The 24,044-nt window shown below is 48.9% G+C and overlaps 1 protein-coding gene across 1 annotated transcript in view; it reads left to right on the top strand.

The window, feature by feature from the left end:
• Window positions 1-24,044, top strand: part of SHOC1 (shortage in chiasmata 1) — a 1,878,679-nt gene that overhangs the window by 327,030 nt on the left and 1,527,605 nt on the right. The window contains exon 6 of the mRNA XM_078676649.1: window positions 15,707-15,869. Within this exon, the coding sequence (XP_078532775.1) occupies window positions 15,707-15,869 (163 nt within the window). The remainder of the gene's footprint in view (window positions 1-15,706; window positions 15,870-24,044) is intronic.

The following is a 24,044-nucleotide window of genomic DNA, read 5'->3' on the forward strand; positions in this document are numbered from 1 at the left end:
ACCATTTGAGGTGCTCTCTATGCTTTCAGCCCATTTAGGAATTTTCTGATTTTTGTCTTTTGCTTTCTTTTGGAAACGTTCTCTTCTTTTCCCTACCATATTTAGAAACATTTTCTCCTTTTCGTGTAATGAACAGGTCAAGCACTTCTTCTCTTTGGTTTTGTCACAGCTGGGTCAGTTTGACTCGAGACCTCATTTATCTGTTCAGGCTCTTCGTTTATTGTCTTTAGTCGTAATCTCAGTCTTTTCACAAATCTAGCTACTGAGTCACCCTTTCTGAGTCTTTTAACTGGCACTGTGTCGTGGCCTTCTTCAAATCTTCTTTTGTTGTCGTTCAGTTGTGGCACATTTGGTTCAAGTTCGTCTTCTGTATTGCTCCCTAACTGACTAGCTCCAGGTCTTCCATCGGTTTCTTCTGCCTGGTCCCTAAACTGGCCTTATTCAGGTATATGCTGAATTTGGCTTTGATCTGTTTCGATTTCTTCTTCCTGAACACAATTGTCTAATCCTATCTGATCCTGTTCAAGCTCTTCGAACTCTTGATTTTCTTCCGCTTGAACTTCCGCCCTAATTTCTATCTGTCCCTCTCCTAGCTCAGGAGTTCTTGGTGGAGTGTCAATTACCTGTTCTTTCCCTATCTGGTCCTCCTCAGAATCAGATTTGATTTGGATTTCGATGATCTGAGTACCTTCTTCTATACCTGTCTCGTCCTCACTATCCCACTGTCTATCTAAATAGATTTGTCTTCTGGTTCGTATAGGGTCGGTAGTCAGGTCGACTATTGGGACCCAATCTTCTTGACTGGAGCTCGGCTGTTCTTCTTCAGCTACTTCAGGACCGATATCTTGGGACCCCTCAGATGCACAACCTTCAGCCTCAGTTTCTTCAGGTTCAGTCATTTTCTTCGTATGGCTGGCATGGATCCAGCGAGGTACTCCTGCACACTTCACAGCTGTGGTGGTTACTAGGATCACCTGTCGTAGCTTTCCCCACCTTGGTGCAAGGCACCTTTTCCGAGTATGTTTCTTTATTACAACCCAGTCACCTGGATTCAGGTCATGTGCTGGAGTCGTTAGCCTGGCGACAGCGTCTCCCCCAACCTGGTGAGAGATAGAACGCACTTGGTCAGCCAGCTCTTTACAGTATTCTAGTACCAAATCATCAGATATGCTTATCAGTTTGTATCCTGGCACCCATGCTTGCCGCATTGCTCTTCCCATTAGTATCTCATGGGGGCTCTAGCCCGTGTTCCGGTCTGGAATACTTCTGAGTCCCATTAACACAAGTGGCAAAGCATCAGGCCATTCCAATTGAGTGTATTCACACATTTTTCCCAATCTTGCTTTAATTGTGCCATTCAGTTGTTCCACCACTCCAGAAGCCTCTGGGCGATATGCACAGTGCAGTTTTTGCGTGATTTTGAATGCTTCACAAATCTGTTTAATTATTTCATTTTGGAAATTACTTCCTCTGTCTGATTCAATTGTGACTGGAAAACCCTACCTAGGTATGAGTTCCCTAAGTAATAGTTTAGCTACTGTGATGCTGTCATTTCTACGTGCAGGGTAAGCTTCCACCCATTTTGAAAACAGGCAGACAATGACAAGTAGGTATTTCATTCCTCGACAAGGGGGCAACTGAATGAAGTCAAGTTGTAGACTAATAAAGGGCGTTCTGCTTTTCCAATCTTTCCTGGTAAAACTACAGTTTTCTTTCCAGGGTTAAATTGCTGACAAACCAGACACCTTTGGCAAAGTGCTTCTGCTACGTTTCTGAATTTCGAATTGAACCAGGTCTGGCGAAACATGCGAATCATGGCGTCTCTGCCTAAATGTGTGTCTCCATGTATCAACCTAGCCATTGGAGCAAGCAGACAGTCTGGCAACACAGGCATACCATCCAAGTAAACAATGACACCATCTTCCACCCTCCTCTGGCAAACAAAGTTTCTCCATCTTTGTTTTTCCTGTGGCTCTGCGGTGTCCTGTAAGTCTCTCACTTCCTCCCATGTACTCACTCCCTCTAGCATCAAAAGTTGGCAGCTGTTTCCGTTTCCCCGACCTTTATATTGATTGCTATTCGGTATCTTGTACAATCTTGGGCTAACTGGTCAGCATATCGATTACCTGCTGTCACTTTGTCATCGCCAGATTTGTGAGCAGCACACTTGACAACAGCCAATTCCTTTGGTAACTGAATTGCTTCCAGTAAATTCTGTACATAATTTCCATTTCTGATAGGGGTGCCTGAAGAAGTCAGGAACTCCCTTTACATCCATAACTGGCCAAAGTCATGCACAACCCCATAACCATATTGGCTATCCATACTAATATTATAAAGAGAGAGCCCAAACCTTTGAGGCGGGTAATCTCAGTAACCACAGCACCAATCACAACACCCAATACAGCATTGGAAAGGACAGTTGCGTGACAAACGCTGGGGGCGTGACTAACGCTGGGGGTGTGTGGTACGGCCATCACATTGTGGGCTGTGGGCGTGTGCTGGGGGTGTGTGGTACGGCCATCACATTGTGGGCTGTGGGCGTGTGCTGGGGGCGTGACAAACGCTGGGGCGTGTGTCCGCCCTTCATGCCATCTGAGTCGTACATACAAGCGACAATTACGTTGCTGCGCAGCATCAAGGGGCACGCTGGGGTCGTGACACGCTGGGGGCGTGTGTCCGGCCTTCATGCCATGTGAACGCAATTGCGCCGCATCAAGGGGCACGCTGGGGGCATGTGCTACGTTCCGCCCTTTCATGCCATGTGGGTCGTACATTAATCAGAAGATCGTCTGCTGTGGCCGTGTGCTGGGGGAGTGACAAACGCGTTCACCAGGAGGCCTGGTAAGTAACGTTACTGCAGCCTCTCCTGCGTGCTGTTACTGAACTCTCATATTCAACAAAATTACACGCGCCTGCTACCATCAACCAGGGCTCTAGCCGGGCTCAGGCGGCGGATCAGTACACTAATTACACGTGCCTGATAACATCAACCAGGGCTGCACCTGGGCCTCAAGCGGGGGAACACACGCCTGCTAACATCAAACAGGCCTGCATCTGGGCCTCAAGCGGGGGAACACGCAAATGAGCGTGTCTGTGGGGACAATTACTGCAGCCTCTCCTACTCGCTGTCACTCAACTCTCTCATTAAACGGATTTACCCGCGGCTGATAACTCTCTCATTCAACGACATTAGACGCGCTTGCTAACATCAACCAGGGCTGTAGCCGGGCTCAGGCGGCAGATCACTACACCAATTACACACGCCTGCTAACATCAACCAGAGCTGCAGCTGGGCCTTCTCTGTCCCTATTCTAATGAAACAAAAATTTTTGTCTACTGCGAGATTTTAAAATAAATTGCCCTTGCCAAATACACACATTACACACATTCTATTTCATACCCGGACACCGTCGGGACGGGCTGCTCCCATCGGTGGGTGCGTTATATATAAAATGGGGAAGTGGGTCGGCGGTTGCACACACCGCTTCTGTTAAAGCCCCTGAAGAGAAGCATATGGATTTTCGAAACGCGTCGGGCAGATCCCGTACGGAGCGGCATCTACGAGTGGATCCCCGTCCTCACCTATACATAAACAAAGCTGCTGTTCGCGTGCTACTCAAAGGTGGACACCTTCGAGCATTGATTTATACGCAGCCATCCAGCCGTGGAGTATGCACCACCCCGGTACCCTGGGGGTCACTAAAGCGAAGCAGCAGTCCAGAAGCAGCAGTCCTACTTGGAATCGAGGACGGGCCCACTTGTGGAGTCCAAAGAGGACTTGATTGTGTGCTTCCGGACCACACTTCCCAGAATGCACAATCTCATTTGAGCCTCCCATCGGTGGGTGCGTTATATATAAAATGGGGAAGTGGGTCGGCGGTTGCACACACCGCTTCCGTTAAAGCCCCTGAAGAGAAGCATATGGAGCTTCGAAACGCGTCGGGCAGATCCCGTACGGAGTGGCGTCTACGAGTGGATCCCCGTTCTCACCTATACATAAACCAAGCTGCTGTTCGCGTGCTACTCAAAGGTGGACACCTTTGAGCATTGATTTATACGCAGCCGTCCAGCCGCGGAGTATGCACCACCCCGGTACCCTGGGGGTCACTAAAGTGAAGCAGCAGTCGTACTTGGAATCGAGGACGGGCCCACTTTTGGAGTCCATACAGGACTTGATTGTGTGCTTCCGGACCACACTTCCCAGAATGCACAATCTCATTTGAGCCTCCCATCGGTGGGTGCGTTATATATAAAATGGGGAAGTGGGTCGGCGGTTGCACACACCGCTTCCGTTAAAGCCCCTGAAGAGAAGCATATGGAGCTTCGAAACGCGTCGGGCAGATCCCGTACGGAGTGGCGTCTACGAGTGGATCCCCGTTCTCACCTATACATAAACCAAGCTGCTGTTCGCGTGCTACTCAAAGGTGGACACCTTTGAGCATTGATTTATACGCAGCCGTCCAGCCGCGGAGTATGCACCACCCCGGTACCCTGGGGGTCACTAAAGTGAAGCAGCAGTCGTACTTGGAATCGAGGACGGGCCCACTTTTGGAGTCCATACAGGACTTGATTGTGTGCTTCCCGACCACACTTCCCAGAATGCACAGTCTCATTTGAGCCTCCCATCGGTGGGTGTGTTATATATAAAATGGGGAAGTGGGTCGGCGGTTGCGCACACCGCTTCCGTTAAAGCCCCTGAAGAGAAGCATATGGAGCTTCGAAATATATATATATATCCATACTAATATTATAAAGAGAGAGCCCAAACCTTTGAGGCGGGTAATCTCAGTAACCTCAGCACCAATCACAACACCCAATACAGCGTTGGAAAGGGCAGTTGCAGCAGAAGGACATAGGCTATGCAGACGGCCACCATATACATATAAAATGTAAAAGAACCATGCCAGCAAAGTAGTCCCTTGTGGGCGTGTCTGCGTTCTGCTGTGGGCGTGTGCTGGGGGCATGACAAACATTGGGGGCGTGTGGTACATTCCGCCCTTCATGCCATGTGAGTCGTGATTGTGCCGCATCAAGGGGCATGCTGGGGGCGTGACACGCTGGGGCCGTGACAAACGCTGTGGGCATGTGCCCATGCTGTGGGCATTTGTCCGCCCTTCATACCATGTGAAGCTCCAATTACGTATTTGCGCCGCATCAAGGGGCACGCTGGGGGCGTGTGCTACGTTCCGCACTTCATGCCATCTGGGTCGTACATTAATCAGATCGTCTGCTGTGGCCGTGTGCTGGGGTCGTCACAAAGGCATTCACCTCGAAGCGTGGAAAGTAACAATTCGCAAGACTCCCTTGGGGGACTGCCCGTTGTCTCACACATACTGGGGGTGCCAAATGCAGTGTGTGACTTGGCCTGGGTGCGTCTGAAAGTGCCGAACGCAGTGTGTGGCTTGGCCTGGGTGCGTCTAAAAAGCACTCGGGGCCGAAGAGCGTCGGTGTGGGTCATAAAACAATAAGAACAGCGGGAAACAATCATTCAAGACTCACACAATTCTAATTGTTAGAAGGTCGCCGCTGGCCCTCATGCGGGGGCACACGCAACTGAGCGTGTCTGCGGGGACAATTACTGCAGCCTCTCATGCTCGCTGTTACTGAACTATCACATTAAACCAAATTACACGCGCCTGCTAACATCAGCCAGGGCTGTAGCCGGGCTCAGGCGGCGGATCACTACACTAATTAAATGCGACATGACAGACTAACTGGGGATAGCAGTTTCATCGACAGTGGCCCTGAGGCACCATGCCTGATTGAAGATGACTGGCTTTTCAGGGTATGTCCAATCTTACCTTATGGACATCCCTTCACTAACACCAACCTCTTCGGGGCAAGGCAGACTCCGCGCTGGAGCCCTTTGCGGTCTACGGCCAAGCCCTTGGACCTCGCAGCTGTCCCAAGTCATCCCTAGTCTGTCTTTTGCTCCTTTCATGGCTACGGAAGGGGCTTCCAACAGCGCCAATACCCTATCAACCACCGAGCCGCGCATGCTTTTAAGCCTCTGCGTGGATGAAGGCGCAGTACCTACATACCTCATGGGTCAAGTCGCCTGTGGTCTGGTCCATCCACCACCCCATTTCAGCAGAAGGACATAGGCTATGCAGATGGCCACCATATACATATAAAAGGTAAAAGAACCATGCCAGCAAAGTAGTCCCTTGTGGGCGTGTCTGCGTTCTGCTGTGGGCGTGTGCTGGGGGCATGACAAACATTGGGGGCGTGTGGTACGTTCCGCCCTTCATGCCATGTGAGTCGTAATTGTGCCGCATCAAGGGGCATGCTGGGGGCGTGACACGCTGGGGCCGTGACAAACGCTGTGGGCATGTGTCCACGCTGTGGGCGTGTGTCCGCCCTTCATGCCATGTGAAGCGCCAATTACGTATTTGCGCCGCATCAAGGGGCACGCTGGGGGCGTGTGCTACGTTCCGCACTTCATGCCATCTGGGTCGTACATTAATCAGATCGTCTGCTGTGGCCGTGTGCTGGGGGCGTCACAAAGTCGTTCACCTCGAAGCGTGGTAAGTAACCATTCGCAAGACTCCCTTGGGAGACTGCCCGTTGTCTCACACATACTGGGGGTGCCGAATGCAGTGTGTGACTTGGCCTGGGTGCGTCTAAAAGGGCCGTACGCAGTGTGTGGCTTGGCCTGGGTGCGTCTAAAAAGCACTCGAGGCCGAAGAGCATCTGTGTGGGTCATAAAACAATAAGAACAGCGGGAAACAATCATTCAAGACTCACACAATTCTAATTGTTAGACGGTCGCCGCTGGCCCTCAAGTGGGGAAACACGCAACTGAGCGTGTCTGCGGGGACAATTACTGCAGCCTCTCATGCGTGCTGTTACTGAACTATCACATTAAACCAAATTACACGCGCCTGCTAACATCAGCCAGGGCTGTAGCCGGGCTCAGGCGGCGGATCAATACACTCATTAAATGCGACATGACAGACTAACTGGGCACAGCAGTTTCATCGACAGTAGCCCTGAGGCACCATGCCTGATTGAAGATGACTGGCTTTTCATGGTATGTCCAAGCTTACCTTATGGACATCCCTTCACTGACACCAATCTCTTCGGGGCAAGGCAGACTCCGCGCTGGAGCCCTTTGCGGTCTACGGCCAAGTCCTTGGACCTCGCAGCTGTCCCAAGTCATCCCTAGTCTGTCTTTCGCTCCTTTCATGGCTACGGAAGGGGATTCCAACAGCGCCAATACCCTATCAACCACCGATCCGCGCATGCTTTTAAGCCTCTGCGTGGACGAAGGCGCAGTACCCACATACGTCATGGGTCAAGTCGCCTGTGGTCTGGTCCATCCACCAGCCCATTGACTGCTGCAGCATCCAGGCCATCCTAGTCTGCCCCTTTACCACGATGTGCATCCAGTTGATGGCAGGATTCGCCATTACCTGCCCCACTGGCAGTCAATAACATCGGAAAGGTGGGTCTTGCAGATTGTCAGAAGGGGCAACTTCCTCCCCTTCAAGACTATCTCTCCCTCCATGCAACCATATCATGACCAGCTGACGGAGGACAATTTGGCGATGCTCTACGAGGAAGTCATGGCTGTCTTGGCCAAGGAAGCCAAAGAGAGGGTCCGGGGCCAAAGTAGACTCTGGTTGTTATTCCTGCTACTTTCTGGTCCTCAAAAAGGACAAGGTCCTTCATCCTATCCTAGACCACTGAGCCCTCAACTTCTTCCTCAAGAGTGTGAAATTCAAGATGCTCATGCTAGCTCAGGTTTTGGCTGCCCTGGACCCAGGAGACTGGATGGTAGCGTTTGACTTGCAGAATACCCATTTTCATACTCCCATCCTGCCTGCCTGACTACCAGCTCTGTCTGCATTTTACGGTAGGCCACGAGCATATTCAGTTCACCGTGCTCCCCTTTGTCCTTACCAGCGCCCCTCTGGTGTTCAACAAGGTGATGATGGTGATTGCAGCTCATCTGCGGGGATCAAGTGTGCCAGTCTTCCCCTATCCTGATGACTAGCTGTTGAAGGCGGACCTTCTGCAATCACTCAAGTTCACTATCAACATGCCAAAGTCACACCTGACTCCCTCTCAGACGCTCCCTTTCATCTGAGCTGTTCTGGACACAGTGCAGCCCGAAGGTTACCCTCCCGAGCAGCGAGTCCAGGATATTCAGGCTATGTTACCAATGTTTAAGCCTCTATCCTGGATTTCGGTGAAACTGACTCTGAGACTGCTGGGCCTCATGGTCTTCTGCATCCTGCTGGTGACACAGGCCAGATGGCATATGCAAGCTCTGCAGTCGGACTTGAAGTTCCAGTGGGTACAGCATCAGCGGAATCTCTCCGACCCGGTGCAGATCTTGGAGGGAACTGCAAAAGATCTGCAGTGGTTACTAACCAACCGTGATTGGATCAGAAGCAGACGCTTCTCCCTTCCCCAACCAGATCTGACAGTAGTGACAGATGCATCACTCCTGGGATGGGGCGGCCATCTGGGAGTGGTGAAAATCAGGGGACTCTGGTCTCCCAGAGAATTTGGACTCCACATCAACATGCTGGAGATCTGTGCGATCAGACTGGCATTGAAAGCCTTTCTACCATACATCAAAGGAAGGCTAGTGCAGGTGTTTATGGACAACACCACCACCATGTGATACTGCAACAAAGAGAGTGGGGTGGTGTTGTGGACCTTTTGTCAAGAGGCCCTGCATCTCTGCAAATGGCTGGAACAGCCGGGCATTTTGCTGGTGGTCGAACACCTGGCAGGTTCACTAAATGCCAGGATGGACAAACTCAGCTGTCGATGCTTTGAGTATCATGAAAGATATCTCCATCCGGAGGTAGCGCAAGGTCTCTTTCAAAAGTGGGGAGAGCCTTGGTTAGATCTGTTTGCCTCAGTCGAGAGTGCGCAATGTCAGCAGTTTTGTGTGCTGGTGTTTCAAAGGCGCCTTTCTGCCCATACCACTCCTGCCCAGAGTTCTCAAGAAGATCAGGAATAACGGGCCCAAATTATTCCTGTGGCTCCAGGATGAGCACTGAGAGTCTGATATCCCCAGCTACTGAGCATGGCCATCAATCCTCTGATCAGGCTGCCCCTTTGGTGGGATCTTCTGTTCAGCAGCAGAGGAAGGTTCTCCACACCAACCTAACCTGTCCAATCTCCGCCTTCTCGCGTGGAGATTGAGTGGCGGCAGTTGACAGCTTTCTACCTTCCTCCTGAAGTCTGTAATGTGATTCTGGCAGCCAGGCGTTCCTCTACCAAGACAGTAAACACCTGCCATTGGAAAACATCTGTGGCATAGTGTGCAGGAAAGTCAATTGATCCCCTTTCTGCCCATGTTTCTGAAGTTTTTCTTTATATTCTTTCCCTTGCCCTACAGGACTTTGCACTGGGCACCATTAAGGAATATCTTTCTGTTCTGTCTGCCTTCTTGCAGCAGCCTAACCAAACCTCCTTGTTTAAATCACCTTTTGTACATAGCTTTTTGAAATGTCTCTTCCACCTTTTCCTCCTTCACCATTCATTATGCCTCAGTGGGACCTTAAACTGGTTCTGACATGTTTGATGTGTGCTCCATTTGATCTTTTAAATAACTGTCCACTCAGGCTCGTTCATGCTGAAAACAGCCTTCCTGCTGATGATTGCATCTGCCCGTAGAGTGAGTGAGATGCAGGCCTTATCTAAGCCGCCTTACCTCTCAGTCTTTCCTGACAAAGTGGTGCTTCACAAAAGGGCCTCCTTTCTGCCAAAAGTGGTCTCCACATTCCATGTAGGCCAATCAATCACACTGCCTACATTCTACGCTCCTCCACATCCCTCTAAATATAAGGAACAACTCCACCGTCTGGACCCCAAAAGAGTGTTGTCGTTCTACCTTAATCGCACAACTCTTCTTGGGGTATGTTGGTGTGAAGAAGGGCCGAGCGGTGCATAAGCAAACCATCTCTCGCTGCGTAATGCTCTGCATCAAAATCTGGTACACATTGCCCAAGAAAGAACCTCCTGATGGGTTTCAAGGTCATTCCACCAGAGCTAATGCTGCACCCACTGCATTAGCTTGCAGAGTTTCAGTTCTGGATATCTGCCAGGCACTAATGTGGGCTTTCCTGCACACATTCACCAAACATTACTGTCCGGACAGTCAGGTCTGTAGAGATGTGCCTACAGGACTTCCTGATCTAAAATTGGTCTGCAAACTCTCGTCTGGGGATGGTATTGCTTGGTTATCTATTCAAAGATAAGGAATTTGTAGCTAGAAGTCTCTATCAGATGAACAGGTTACTTACCTACGGTAATGCCTTATGTAGTAGAGACTATGGGCCTAATTACGAGTTTGTCAGTCTGACTGCCTGAGAACCGTGTCCGCGCCCCCCAGTAGACCACAGCGCTGACAGTCTTAAGACCGCCACATTACGAGATCACCACGGTGCCAGCAATGTGGATGCAGATATCTTACGGTGTACTTTTTTGCTAACATATCTGTGCCTGTGTGTGCATTTCGAATGCATATATGTTGGATGCATGCATATGCATGATACAAGTGGAAAAATACAACCTATCCATTTCCGGGGCCCTGCCCATATGTGGGAAGTCCTAGCATTGGGTATATGGTACGAAAGGGATTCACCTGTGTATTGTCATAAACTGTCATAATCCTCGGGCGAAGTTCATGCAGTGAAGGGGGGACCTGAAAAAAGAGATCCATGTTGGACTCTGCCTGAAAGAGCAAGTGCACACTCCAAATCCTTCGTGTCCGCCGCCTTGAAGAAGGCGTTCGAACTGCTGTGGTCAGCTCATGGAAAAGGCAGCTCATGGAAAAGGCATTTCAAAACACGGACAGCTGTGCACCTCCCCTGTACTGCACTATGGTGGCTGCCTTTCCCCAACAGCAAACCCAGCCGTCTCAGCGGTTCAGCCACGGACTTCGGAAACACAATCCGTCCAACTTGTAATACGGCGGTCAGACCGCGGTCAGACCACCGAGCTCTTCACGGTCGGACTGCCACCGCCAGTACAGAGGTCCATGGACTGCCAAACTTGTAATAAGGCCCTATATCTACCCACTGATTTCTTACCACCCACCCATCCTCCCCTCTCTGCAGACAGATTTCTCGGGTCAGGGCATTCATTTGGAACACCATTGTCAGTGCACTTCATTGCTCGTCTCCTATGATATGGAAAGTTACTTACTGATGTCTGGGTGGTGCCTATATAGGTGCCGCTGACGTCACTTCCAGCACGGACAACGCCAACAATGCAGGGGTAAGGCTCACAAAAAATCTTCCGGATCCAGTCTGACACTTGGGGAAATTCAAAGGTAAACAATCTGCGGCTATATATAGTCTCTACCAGATAAGGCGTTATCGAAGGTAAGTAACTTGTTCTTTTGCGTTGCTATGTTTGAATTTAGAGACACAAAAAGCAATTATTAATTTCATCACCATAATCAATCAATCAATCAATCAAGGTATTTGTATAGCGTGCTACTCACCCGGAGCGTCTCAAGGCGCTTGGGGGTGGGGGGGAGGTCCGCTACTGCTCGAACAGCCAGGTCTTGAGCTGCTTCCTGAAGGTGAGGTGGTCTTGGGTCAGACGTAGGTGGATGGGGAGGGAGTTCCAAGTCTTGGCTGCCAAGTAGGAGAATGATCTTCCTCCCACAGTGGCTCTTCGAATACGTGGAACGGCGGCGAGGGCGTGGTTGGTCGATCGTAGCTGGCAGGTGGGAGTGTAGAAGGTCAGTCGGTTGTTGAGGTACCTGGGGCCCAGGTTGTGGAGGGCCTTGTGTGCGTGGGTGAGGAGTCAGAACGTGATTCTCTTGCTGACGGGGAGCCAGTGCAGGTCTCTGAGGTGTCCGGAGATGTGGCTGTGTCGGGCGATGTCCAGGATGAGTCGTGCGGAGGCGTTCTGGATGCGTTGAAGTCTTTTCTGTAGTTTGGCTGTGGTTCCTGTGTATAGGGTGTTTCCGTAGTCCAGTCGGCTGGTGACGAGTGCCTGGGTGACCGTCTTCCTGGTTTCGGTGGGGATCCATCGGAAGATCTTTCGGAGCATGCGTAGGATGTTGAAACATGATGATGAGACGGCGTTGACTTGTCTGGTCATCGAGAAGGAGGAGTCCAGGATGAAGCCCAGGTTGCGTGCGTGGTCCGTTGGTTTGGGTGCGCTGCCCAGGGCATGGGGCCACCAGACGTCGTCCCAGGCAGAGGGTGATGATCCAAGGATGAGGACTTCCGTCTTGTCTGAGTTCAGTTTCAGGTGGCTGTTCATCATCCACTCGGCTACATCTTTCATCCCTTCGTGTAGGTTGGTTCTGGCGGTGGCTGGGTCGTTGGTGAGGGAGAGGATCAGCTGGGTGTCGTCGGCGTAGGAGATGATGTTGAGGTTGTGTTGGCGTGCGATGGCGGCGAGGGGGCTCATGTAGACGTTGAAGAGGGTGGGGCTGAGTGATGATCCTTGTGGTACGCTGCAGATGACTTCGGTGGCCTCGGATCTGAACGGGGGGAGGCGGACTCTCTGGGTTCTTCTGGCGAGGAACGAGATGATCCACTCTAGTGCCTTCTCTTGGATTCCGATGTTGCTGAGGCGCTGCACTAAGGTGCGGTGGCAGACAGTATCGAATGCTGCGGAGAGGTCCAGGAGGATGAGGGCCGCTGTTTCCCCGTTGTTGAGCAGGGCTCGGATGTCGTCAGTGGCTGCGATGAGGGCGGTCTTGGTGCTGTGGTTGGCTCGGAAGCCGGACTGCGAGTGGTCGAGGGAGCCGTTCGTCTCGAGGAAGGCGGCAAGCTGTCTGTTGACGGTCTTCTCGATGACTTTGGCAGGAAAAGGGAGGAGCGAGATGGGGCGGTAGTTCTTGTGGCCGGTGGGGCCTGCTGATGGTTTCTTCAGGAGGGCGCGGAGTTCGGCATGCTTCCAGCTCTCCGGGAAGGTGGCGGTGTTGAAGGAGCAGTTGATGATGTCCCGGAGTTGGGGTGCGATGGCGGAGTCGGCCTTGTTGAAGACGTGGTGGGGGCATGGGTCGGTTGGTGATCCGGAGTGGATGGTGTTCATCGTGTGGATGGTGTCTTCGGTGCTGACCGGGGTCCAGGCGCGGAGGGTGGTGGTGGGTTCGTTGGTTCGGTGGTTGGGTGCGTGGTCTGTGCGCTGAAGCTGTTGTGAATGTCGACGATCTTGCTGTGGAAGAACGAGGCGAGTGAGTCGCAGAGGTCTTGTGAGGGAGTGATGTCGTTGTTTCCGGAGCTGGGGTTGGAGAGCTCTTTGACGATGCTGAAGAGTTCCTTGCTGTTGTGTGCGTTGTTGTCTAGTAGTTCCTTGAATGCTGTGTTCTTGGTGGTGTGGATCAGCTGGTGGTGTTTGCGGGAGGCGTGCTTGAGGGCGGTCATGTTGTCTGTAGTCGGGTTTTTTCCCCAGGCTTTCTCGAGGGTACGGCAGTTCTTCATGGAGTTCTTGAGGTCGTTGTTGAACCAGGAGGCTTTCTTGCTGCCGGGCCTCCTGGGATGGTTTTCAGAGGTGCGAGGTCGTCAGCGCAGTTGGTGAGCCACTGTGTGAGGTTGTTGGCTGCTTGGTTGGGGTCCGTTGAGCTGGCGGGAGGGTTCTGGCTCAGTGATGTGGTGAGCTGGTCGGTGGTGATCTTGTTCCAGCTCCTGCGGGGAACCTGTTGCGGGTGGTGGTGAGTCGTGGTCCTTCTGAAGCTGAAGTGGACTCAGCTGTGGTCTGTCCAGTGGAGTCCGGTGGAGTGGCTGAAGGAGATGAACTTGCTGGAGGAGAAGACTGGGTCAAGGGTGTGTCCGGCATAGTGGGTGGGGGTGTTCACCAGTTGCTTGAGTCCAAGGTTGGCGAGGTTGTCCAGCAGGGTGGTGGTGTTGTTGTCGTTGTTGTTCTCCAGGTGGAAGTTGAGGTCCCCTAGGAGGATGTAGTCCGCAGAGGGGAGGGCGTGTGGGCTGATGAAGTCTGCGATGTCTTCGCTGAATTGTGTGTGGGGTCCTGGGGGTCTGTAGATGAGAGTGCCTCTGAGTGTGGTCTTGGGGTAGGTGTGTAACTGGAAGTGAAGATGTTCGGCGGCTGTGAGGGTGTCGTCGGAGTTGGTCGTGATGCGGATGGTGTTCTTGTGGACGATGGCGATGCCTCCTCCTGTCTGGTTGACGCGGTCCCTCCGAGTGATCTTGTATCCGTCCGGGATGGCGATGGCGATGTCGGGCGCTGAGGAGGCGTTCATCCATGTTTCCGTGAGGAAGGCGACGTCTGGAGACGTGGTGTCGAGCAGGTTCCAGAGTTCCACGGCGTGTCTGTGGACGGAGCGGGTGTTGAGCAGGATGCACTTCAGTTGGTTACTGCTGGTGCTCGGCTTGGCGGGTGCGGTACAGGTCCGGATGCAGGAGAACTTGCAGGATTGGCAGACGAAGGGTCCGTGGGTGCGTCTTGGGGTGGCACGGTAGCAACCGGGGGTCCGGCCGGTGTTGACTGCATTGAGGGTGGCGGCGTCGTAAGTCCGGCGGGTGGGCTGGCGTCTGCGCGGGCCAGGGGGTCTGGCACTGGGCGCAGTCCAGGCGCGGACGGGCGCAGACGTGCTTGCCTTCGGCGCACAATCGGCGCGCCCGCTGCGTGTGAACGCTGCGCGCGGACTCTGCCATAAATGGAGAGTGGGGGGGCGGGAGGAGGGAGGAGCAGCTGGGAGGTGGGAGCGGGGTGGCGAATGAGAGAGGGTCGAGGGGAAACAGAAGGAGAGGGGGTGGGGCCGCGGGGGAGCAGCGGCAGGGAGCAGGGTGGACCAGCGGGCCAGAAGCGCTAGGGCTGAGGGCAAAATCAGGGGGCAGAGCACAAATGCGACAACAGGGCAGCAGTACAGAACACAGCGGGAAAAAAAGGCGGAAAATCACAGCGGGGGAAACTGCGAGGCCACAATCAGGGCAATAGTACAATCAGGGCCACAGTACAATCAGGGCAACAGAACAAACCACAGCGGGGACACAATCAGGGCAACAGTACAACCACGACGGTGAAGAGAGGCGGCAAATGCGAGCGGCGGCGGCAGCAGGGGACCGGGTGACTGTCTGGTGAAGCCACGCGGCGGGTTGAGTGACCGGCGCTGACGCTGACCTGTAATGTTCAAAGTTCTTCCTTAAACAATATCACTTGGAGACCAGCACACATTTCTTTAGGGGTCCCTGCATATAAAGTTTTAAGACCACTGCAGTAAATTATCATTTAAATATTTGTACTCTTTGTACAATGGGTTGTAGTTACAGAGTAATGGTATTTCAGACATTTGTGTAGAAAAACATATTTCGGTTGGATTTCTTGCATGGGAGTCATACGGACAAGACAGGTGGCCTACACAACCTCTATGAGTAAGTGATGTAGCCTGTGCTGTTTCTATTCTATGACTACCGCAGCAAAGGAACGCATTAAAGTGCAATCCTCTGTCAATCTTGGTTGATGTAAGGATTCATATGAGCTTGCTACTCCATAGGATTAGGTCAGAAGAAGGAGGGAAACTAATTTGAACAACTAGGCACAGTGTGTATGGGGTCTCTGATACTTTGGGCAGCCTTTTTATCATTTATATATCTCCTAGCCTCTTTAGGCAAGTCGACATGTAGCTAACTGAGAGGGAAGAATATTGGTGAATGGTATTGTACTCTCTAAACTGATTACAATTGTGCATTTGCCCTACTTTTTCTAACACTATACTTTTTTCTGCTTTTTTTGCTCTTTTTTTATCATAAAGATTTGGTCATCTCAGAAGATATTGTATTTAAGGATCATCTTGCAGAATATGCCAGGCAGGTGCCCTCATTGCTCACACTCTTAAGCAGACTAAAACCATTCGCAGTGAGAGACCCCCTCCTAGATAGTAAAGGAGAGCCTTTCACAGAGGAGAGCATCTTCAGGTACGTCTGACAAAATAGGTTTGAACGTATTTAATTTTTAATATTGTGTTGAGATAAATCTAATTTCTGATAAGACACTTGTAGCTGCAGATTTCTCACCCTTTGACTATTCCCCAGGCGTCAAACTGGATCCAGAAACTTTTCAGCAATGCTTCTGTGTGCGGGAAGGTGGCACTTTTCAGCTCCTTGCTGACCCTCCTAAAATGATGTACTTCCGCGCACTGACATCAGTTCCTTTCTTTCCATGTCTCCAGATGTAAATCCGGCTGTTCTCTTGGCTCTCTTCAAATTGTCAACCCTGTGCAAGGATGGCACACCCTCAGAAGACAACTTTTAAGCCATGTAAGGACTGTTGCATGCAGATGTCTGTGACAGATTCTCACCAGGTTTGTCTGTGGTGTCTGGGGTCGGGAGATGACTCCAAGACCTACAGAGACTATGCATCAATGAACCTGAAGGCCATCAGCACACATGAGGTGAAGCTTTATGTCACCAAGCACCAGAAGACACAATGCCAGGACCTCTCCAAGTTCCGCTCCAAATCCAAATCTCAATCCTGTTCCTGCTCCTGTTCCCAGAGTCGACAGAGCCCCTCTAAGGCCTGTCTTCATGGTGCTCCAAGTCCTCTGGTAAGCATAAAAAACCACAAGAAGTCTAGAGTGGAGTTCTGTTCCTTCGCTGCATTCCCACTCCCCTACGAAGCACATGGGTGGGGCCAACATTTCAGTTCCTGCTCCTGAAGTCGGTTGACTTCTGAGCAGATTCTGTAACTGGTTCTGGGGGCCTTCAGCCATGTTTTACCAGACGGAAGAGTTCCACACAGCTATGCTCCAGCTCTACAGATATCTACCAACTCCCTTTGGCGTGCCAAGGGGCCAAGAGGTATTCCACCTAGATTAACGCTGGCGGGTTCACCCTTTGCGCCAGATTAACCCTCTAAACCACATCTGCCCTCGGCTCCAAAAGTGATGCTTCTCCCAGTACCTACAACCATGCCAGGCCCAGTTCCGCCAATGTCGTCTTTGCTGCCCTAACAGGTGTCCCAAGTTGTCTCCTCTCTGACGCCGGTACGACGTTGACAGACATCACAGCCAAATATGACAGAGGTTTCTGCACTCCCTTTTCAACAAGACAGACAACATTCTTTACACTTTCTTTTTGGAACGGACTCCAATACTGATTAAGACCAGGGTAAATGAATGTAAATGTAAAATGTAAATGTAAATGTGGGTGTACTTGTAAAGCGCACTGTGACTCCATGGAGTATCCTGGCGCTGAAGACCGCTGGGGAACCCGTCCTGGTTTTCCCTGTGAGATGGTCCCTTTCTGGGTATCTCCAAGGTGAAACCAGGCATCCCCGGCGTCTGTGGGGGGCCGTTGTAGAGATGAGGCAAGCTTAATGCCCAGAGTTGCCGAGTGTGTTCCCGGGTTAGAGTAGGCACCAAGGCGAGAATTATCGAATCCGTTTTGACCCTGGTCCACGACCCTGACGTGTCGGGAATTGAACCCTGGCCCCGGGCCGTTCTCTGCTTACGGGTCTGCCGCCTCTAACCAGTGAGCCACACCACTCCACTGGTGATGAGTTTGCTCAGCCCTATGCTCATGACAGTTAGTATGAAGACTTTCAAGCGGGTAGTCGGCTTGATACTTCCCCAGAAACAGCCCATTTCTGGCCTCCTAGCCCAGCCACAGAAGAATCTACCTCTGTAGGGCGGCTGAAGTCCTTGACCTCCATCTCACCATCATTTGAGCTGCTCCACAGCTGTCCTTCGGAGCTTCTCACCATCAAAACTGTGTTAATGGTTGCCATCTCCTCCACAAGACATGAGCGACAGGCTCTGTGTGTTGATCCACCAAACGCCACCTTATTTCCCAGCCGCGGGCAGTGGAGGGAGTTACGGTGGGGCAGGGAGGCGGGGAGGGGAGGGGCAGGGTGGAGGAGCTAAAAACTGGCATATGGATAATTGCAGGTAAGTACACAATTTAATTAATAAAACAAATTTCGTAGCACGCACTGCATTGCAAAATGCGATGCTGTGCGCGCTACGAATTTCGCTTTATTAATGAAATTGTGTACTTACCTGCAATTATCCATATGCCGGTTTTTAGGTCCCTCCACTCTATCCCTCCCCCTCCCCGCCTCCCTGCCCCACCGTAACTCCCTCCACAGCCCGCGGCTGTTATTTCCTGGTTCTGCAAACTAGTGGATCTTTTCTGCCAAAAATTGTGATGCTGTTCCACAACAGTGAAGCCATTATGCTGCTAGCACTCTATGCTCTGCCGTACCCCTCTAATGAGGGGCGAATTGATCGCTTGGGCACCAAAAGAGCACTGAGCTTCCACATCAATCATACTAAAGACAACCAGTTGGGCAATCAGCTCTTTGTGGAGTTTGCCAAAGCAACAAAATAAAAAGACAAGGAAAGGCTGCTCAGAAGCTTACCATCTCGCGCTGGATCATGCTCTGCGTTAAAATCTGCTACTCACTGGCAAAGAAGCAGACTCGGGAAGAACTGTAAGCCTACTCCACAAGGGCCGAAGCTGCTATCACTGGCACACAAAGTCCCAGACCTAAACATTTCCCAGGCAGCTATGTGGCCATTCCTCCATACTTTCACAAAGCCCTATTGTGTGGACAGCCAAGTCCCCCGAAAATGGCATTTTGCCTGTTCAGTCTTGCAGGACTTACTGTTTTCCCTCCATCCACACCCCTCCTCCCGTTAGCCACTGCTTTTGTATCTATTCAAAAGGTGAGGAATCTGCAGGCTATTAGTCTCTATCAGAAGAACATGTTACTTACCTTCAGTAACACTCCTTCTGGTAGAGACTCTATGTAGCCGAAGATTCCTCTCCGACTCTCCTATTCTCCCCATTCTGTGTTTACTCTACTCGTTAATAAGATTCTTAGTCTAGGAATCTGCACACAGCCTACCAACTTGCTTTTGGGGATCAGCGTCTGGAGTTGTAACCAGTCTCAAAAGCACCTAATGGCAGCTTGCAGGAGTGACTCCTATGCAGCCCCCTCACTTCATTTACAGAGTGGAATGGCATCAGTGTAGAGCTCCAAGATACTACCTTCGAGTGCGCAGAAGCATTGCTGAAAAGTTTCTTGATCTAGTCTGATGCCTGTGGAATATTCAAAAGTGGAGGAATCTGCAGCTAGATAGAATCTCTACTGTCCTTCAAGGCTATACATAGTAGAGTGCATATTATGTTTTGCTGGCCTCTTTTAAAGCATGCACTACAGACAAAATGTTCTGTTGGTGATGTTCTCTGAAGGAAATCATTGGGCTGCCAGGTGATAGATATGGAGGGTGGAAGATCTTTGATTGCTAGAGCCTTGATTAATGCCTGGGGAGGTGGGGGCTTAAGGGGCTTGCTGCACATGGACAGGTGTGCAGCATCAGTGTTTGGTGTCAACTCTTAACCCACTAGTAGGGAAATCTGTTCCATTGCCTATGGGCAATGACCTGTGTCCCCGGTGCATGTGTGGCCTTTTCTGGAAACATCAGTGTATGATGGTGCAGTGCATGGTCAGGCAGCATCAGTTTTGGGTCCAGCATCAGTTTTGTGTCCCAACTCTCGCCCTTGCACAGGTAAGTCTGTTTAATTTGTCCAAAGAGCATATGTGACTTAGAGCAGCAGCATTTTTATGCAACTCACCAGATCTATGCCACATAGCAGATTGATTGTGACACTGAAAGAGGACTCACAACCTGTTAGAGAGAGAAGGGTGATGTTATGTTATGTTACGTTACTTTACATTACATCATGTTATGTTATTCAGGGATCTCCAACCTGTTCTGTAATACGAGTTACTTATGTCAGTGAAAATCCTCCCAAACTACTACTATTATTCGAGATGTAATGTAACCACATAAGACAAGATTACATTAGTGGCCAGCAAATGCAAGTATTGCAGCAGTGATTACCTCATTGAATCAGTGATGGTTGCCAGCAGTAATGTAAAAAATGCTTTGTCACTGTGGAATGCCTCTATATGTGTAATACATACCAACCATAGCTTCAATGCCCCTAGCATCAAATTAATTATATTAGTAATAAGGCTCCCCAACATCAATGTTTTTTAGTCCCTCAAATATCAGCTTTAAATATATTTAGGAAATGCAAACACTTTGTCACAAAAATCGACTTATGAGTTCTGAAAATACACACATTTTCAACTTGGATACATGCTTTACCATTTTTGTATACATGTATTAAATTAACCAAGCAAAAACTGCTAATTGACTTTAGTGGGCTGTGCGAAGAGAGCTACTGAGCTACCCGGAGCTCACAAACTGCTCGTTGGAGAAGCCTGTGTTATGTTGTGTTATGTTATATTATTTTAGTTTCTTGTACTATTTACACTAGTAAAGGAATTATCTCTAGGCGCAGCCCTGAGGACAGTGTTAGAGCAATGGGTAATGATGGAAGAGAGATCCAAGGAGCCAGACAGAACATTGATGAATCTCTTGGTTCTAAGCTATTGTCAAGGCATGTCCATAAGGTGTTGTTCAGTTTTAAAATGCACTTGATTAAGCCCAAATTCCCAACAATAATGCTAGACTTGCACTTTTTTGTAATTTATATTCGCTCCCATACAGCTGAAGAAATTTAGAAAATGTATCTAAAGTCAATATTAAGAACTGGAACGGAAAATGAGACTACAGCAACGACCAAAAGAACTATGACAGAAACCTACTTACCATCATGCAAAGGCAAGAGCAACCCCAGCCATGTTTTAGCCTCGCTGGACCTCATAAGAGAGCCCTAGAATTTGGGAAAACCAGCAAACGTCCTTTCGCTGGGACAAGAAAAATACATGATTATTGTGCCCGCACAGGTTGCCACAATGATGTGAGACTGCAAAGCACCATGACTATTACAATTGTTTTATTGAGATATAAATAGCATGGGCATTATATAGCAGTATGTGGTGCTAATTTATTATTTATGAAAAAATAACAAGTGATGGACAGAATGCAGAACAATGTCATACATTCACCCCATTACAGAGATCCGGGCCTAAATCCATCTTTTTTGCGCCTCGTGCCATTCTATTCTGAACCCACCATATGCAAATCAGTCTTGACCCTGCGCCCAATGGGAACAGTCCAGCCCGAACTGCCAGGCCACGTCCTCCCTGGACTGGAAGCAAGATTTGTTCTGCATTCCATCCATCAAATCTGTCTTTTGCTTTCTCGCCCTCCGTGCACTGGTATGCCAGACGTGGGTCTGGGCATACCCTCACTGTGCTCACTGTGCCACTGGATTCAAGCTATCCTGGCTGATGAGGTGTGAGACCCCGAACCCGGTCACAGGATACTTGCTTCCAGTCCAGGGAGGATCTGGCTTGGCAGTTCGGGCTGGACTGTTCCCATGAGGCACAGGGTCAAGTCTAGTTTGCATATGGCCTGGTCTAAACTGGGGTGGCAAGGTGAGCAAAAGAATGATAGATTTAACCCAGATCTCTTGACTGTGGGTGAATGTTTTGATTTGTTATGCATTCCGTCCATCAAATGTGTGTCTTTTGATTTATTATTTATGGCACGTTCCTGCGAATGTCTGAGTTTTATATGTATATAATTTGTTTAGCTCTTCCTGGTTTTTTTTCAGCCGTCCCCTGGCTTTGTGCTTTTTTCAAAACATTCAATAAATCACTATGTATATAACCCCAGCACAGAATGCTATAGAAATTATTTTGTTTTTTATAGATAATATCGTGTTTATTTCCATGGTAAGGGGCCTCTTGTTCCTTGATAACTAACTTCACCCTTGTTCGCTGGCATATCTTTCGATTCCCTTGTTTATTATCACACAACAATGCGAGAAAGCACATCTCACCACCTTTCAGCGTCGCACAGTATAACAAAACTCAAATGGGTGCTGGATATTGTTAAAAATGTTTACAAGCTGAATTTCGCATTCCATATTCCATTATTTTCCTCCTAAACTGGCTGAAAACTGGTTGACACAGAGAATCTATCTTTCAATTAAGAACGTGTTGTAGAGGAATATCCTAGACGCTAGAGGAACACATGTATTCCTGCAATTTCCTTTAGAAAACTGGATCTGAAGCAGGATGTCTAACTGATTCTAACCCCAAATGACAACAAATCGGTGGTTTAAGATTGAAAAATTCAGATTGCTGTTGCTCAACCTAATTTTACCCTTGGTTATATCAAGGCCATTGGAAGCAAGCTCCAAACTTGTGAGACAGATATCTTGGAATTCAGATTATCAGAAAACACAAGAAGATTCTTCCTTTCAAAATTAGCACTTACACTGCAGCATTTATTTTGTTTCAGGGTCCTTAACGTTCCTGCGATTTTTAATAAAGTTTCCCTGGCAATCATCGAGTCTATGCAGCATGTGTTGCTCTATAGTCCCACTTGCACAGCCAGGCCCTTAATTTCCGTAGGTTGTCTTCGTCATCCTGTTGCCAACCGAGCCTAACTGAGTAACGCCAACTGCTGTTATACACGCTCCTCAGCCATAGTTCGTCTCTGTACTATTTAACTTCCCTAAGCATATATGGATTAAGTTTGAAGAGATACTCATGCTTTTGGTAAGTGAGCAGTTTCATTTCATCGGTGTCCTGCTCAGGAATCCTGCTTGGAATATGTGAAGATGCAAACACGTATTGAATTTCTTGAGTCCCAGTCTTTGTTGCAGAGTAGACCCATAAGAGCTTCAGTGGGACTTATGTTATGTATAATGCCTTTATATTACAATCATCCCCTGAAGACATGCCTGGGTTAGGCCTTCATGACTGAAACTGGATGACCGCCTGACACCCCCGCTGGAAGAATAGTGCAGTTCAGTTCAAGTTTATTTGTTTGATATATTGCCGACAAGGCAAAACAAACTTTACAATCATCACACAAAATTAAAATATTCTAAAAAGATTAAAAAAAGAATCAGCAATGCTATGCATTTAAAAAGATGTGGACACAAATTGCAAAACTACAAAATAATTTCATTTCAGAGCGCATACACTTTGCTAGAAGGTTGAATAAAAAACAAAACTAAACCATTCCATTACAAAAATCATATCAAATAACAAATTTCAAAATATCTACCCACCTACTGCACACTACATAATATCTATCAGTTATTAGCAAGATGCCACACTAATGAAGTTCCAACAAGATTCCGGATTAATTTCTAATTGAGTTCCTTCTACAATTTTCCATTTACCATCTTTCTAATTTAGACAAGTGGCAACACCAGAAGTCTATAATTATACCATATTCGTTTCTAGTAAGTGCAAGATGCAATTGTTTACAGCTTATTTTTAAGTTAAAGCAGTAGTAACCGATTTTTATTAAACAGTAATATAGAGATCATTTCAAATAGCACGCACCGTGCAATTTTTATAAAACATGATTATATTGTAAATTCTCTATCTTCTTTAACTTGTCAACTCTTCAAAACATTTATGAATTGGCCACCCTCAATACAACCTAATTAAAAGTTACAAAATATTGCATAACAGAAAAGCAAGGTTTTATTAAAAAATGCTAAGGGCCAAGTGCTATATCCTCACATTGAGTTTATGTATCAATTTCCCAGAACATTACATAGCCTTTATACTTTGTAGTGTAAAGGGCTTTGCTTATAAATATACTATTTTAAATAGGCAATTGTATCCATAACAATATCAAAAAATATACTAAGTCGATAACAGAGTTATATGTCGTCACATCTGCACTAAAATCATCAGTTCCTTTACTTGGCAAATCTGCAGTTCTCTATAAATAGAAAGCAATATGTTTTCCTTTCTTGACCAAACGTGCAAAATACAATCAAATGTGTAAGTGACTGCGTGTTCAATGGGCATAACCGACATCTTTTTTGTGTTCCATTCATAGTCAGATGATTTTCAATCGACGGCTTTCACTTGATAAAAGCCGTAACTTGGCCCAGTCTAAGCTTCAGCATCCATTTTGTTGCAGTAGACCTTTTTATATTTTTCAAGTTCAATTTTAAATCAAATGTATAATCTTTCGCCAAAAGGTGAGAAAGTTTAGATCTTTCACTAGGATCCTCAAATCCTTTATCTTAGCTGCCGATCTGCACCTTTTTTTTAGGTCTCGCACCTGCGATACAGGGTGAAGCCCTGTCGCAGTGAGACCTATAGTGGGCGGCTCTGCTTACAAGGAGACATGA

This window comes from Lissotriton helveticus, chromosome 2_1 (assembly GCF_964261635.1).
Source record: "Lissotriton helveticus chromosome 2_1, aLisHel1.1, whole genome shotgun sequence".
NCBI classification, from domain to species: Eukaryota; Metazoa; Chordata; class Amphibia; order Caudata; family Salamandridae; genus Lissotriton; species Lissotriton helveticus.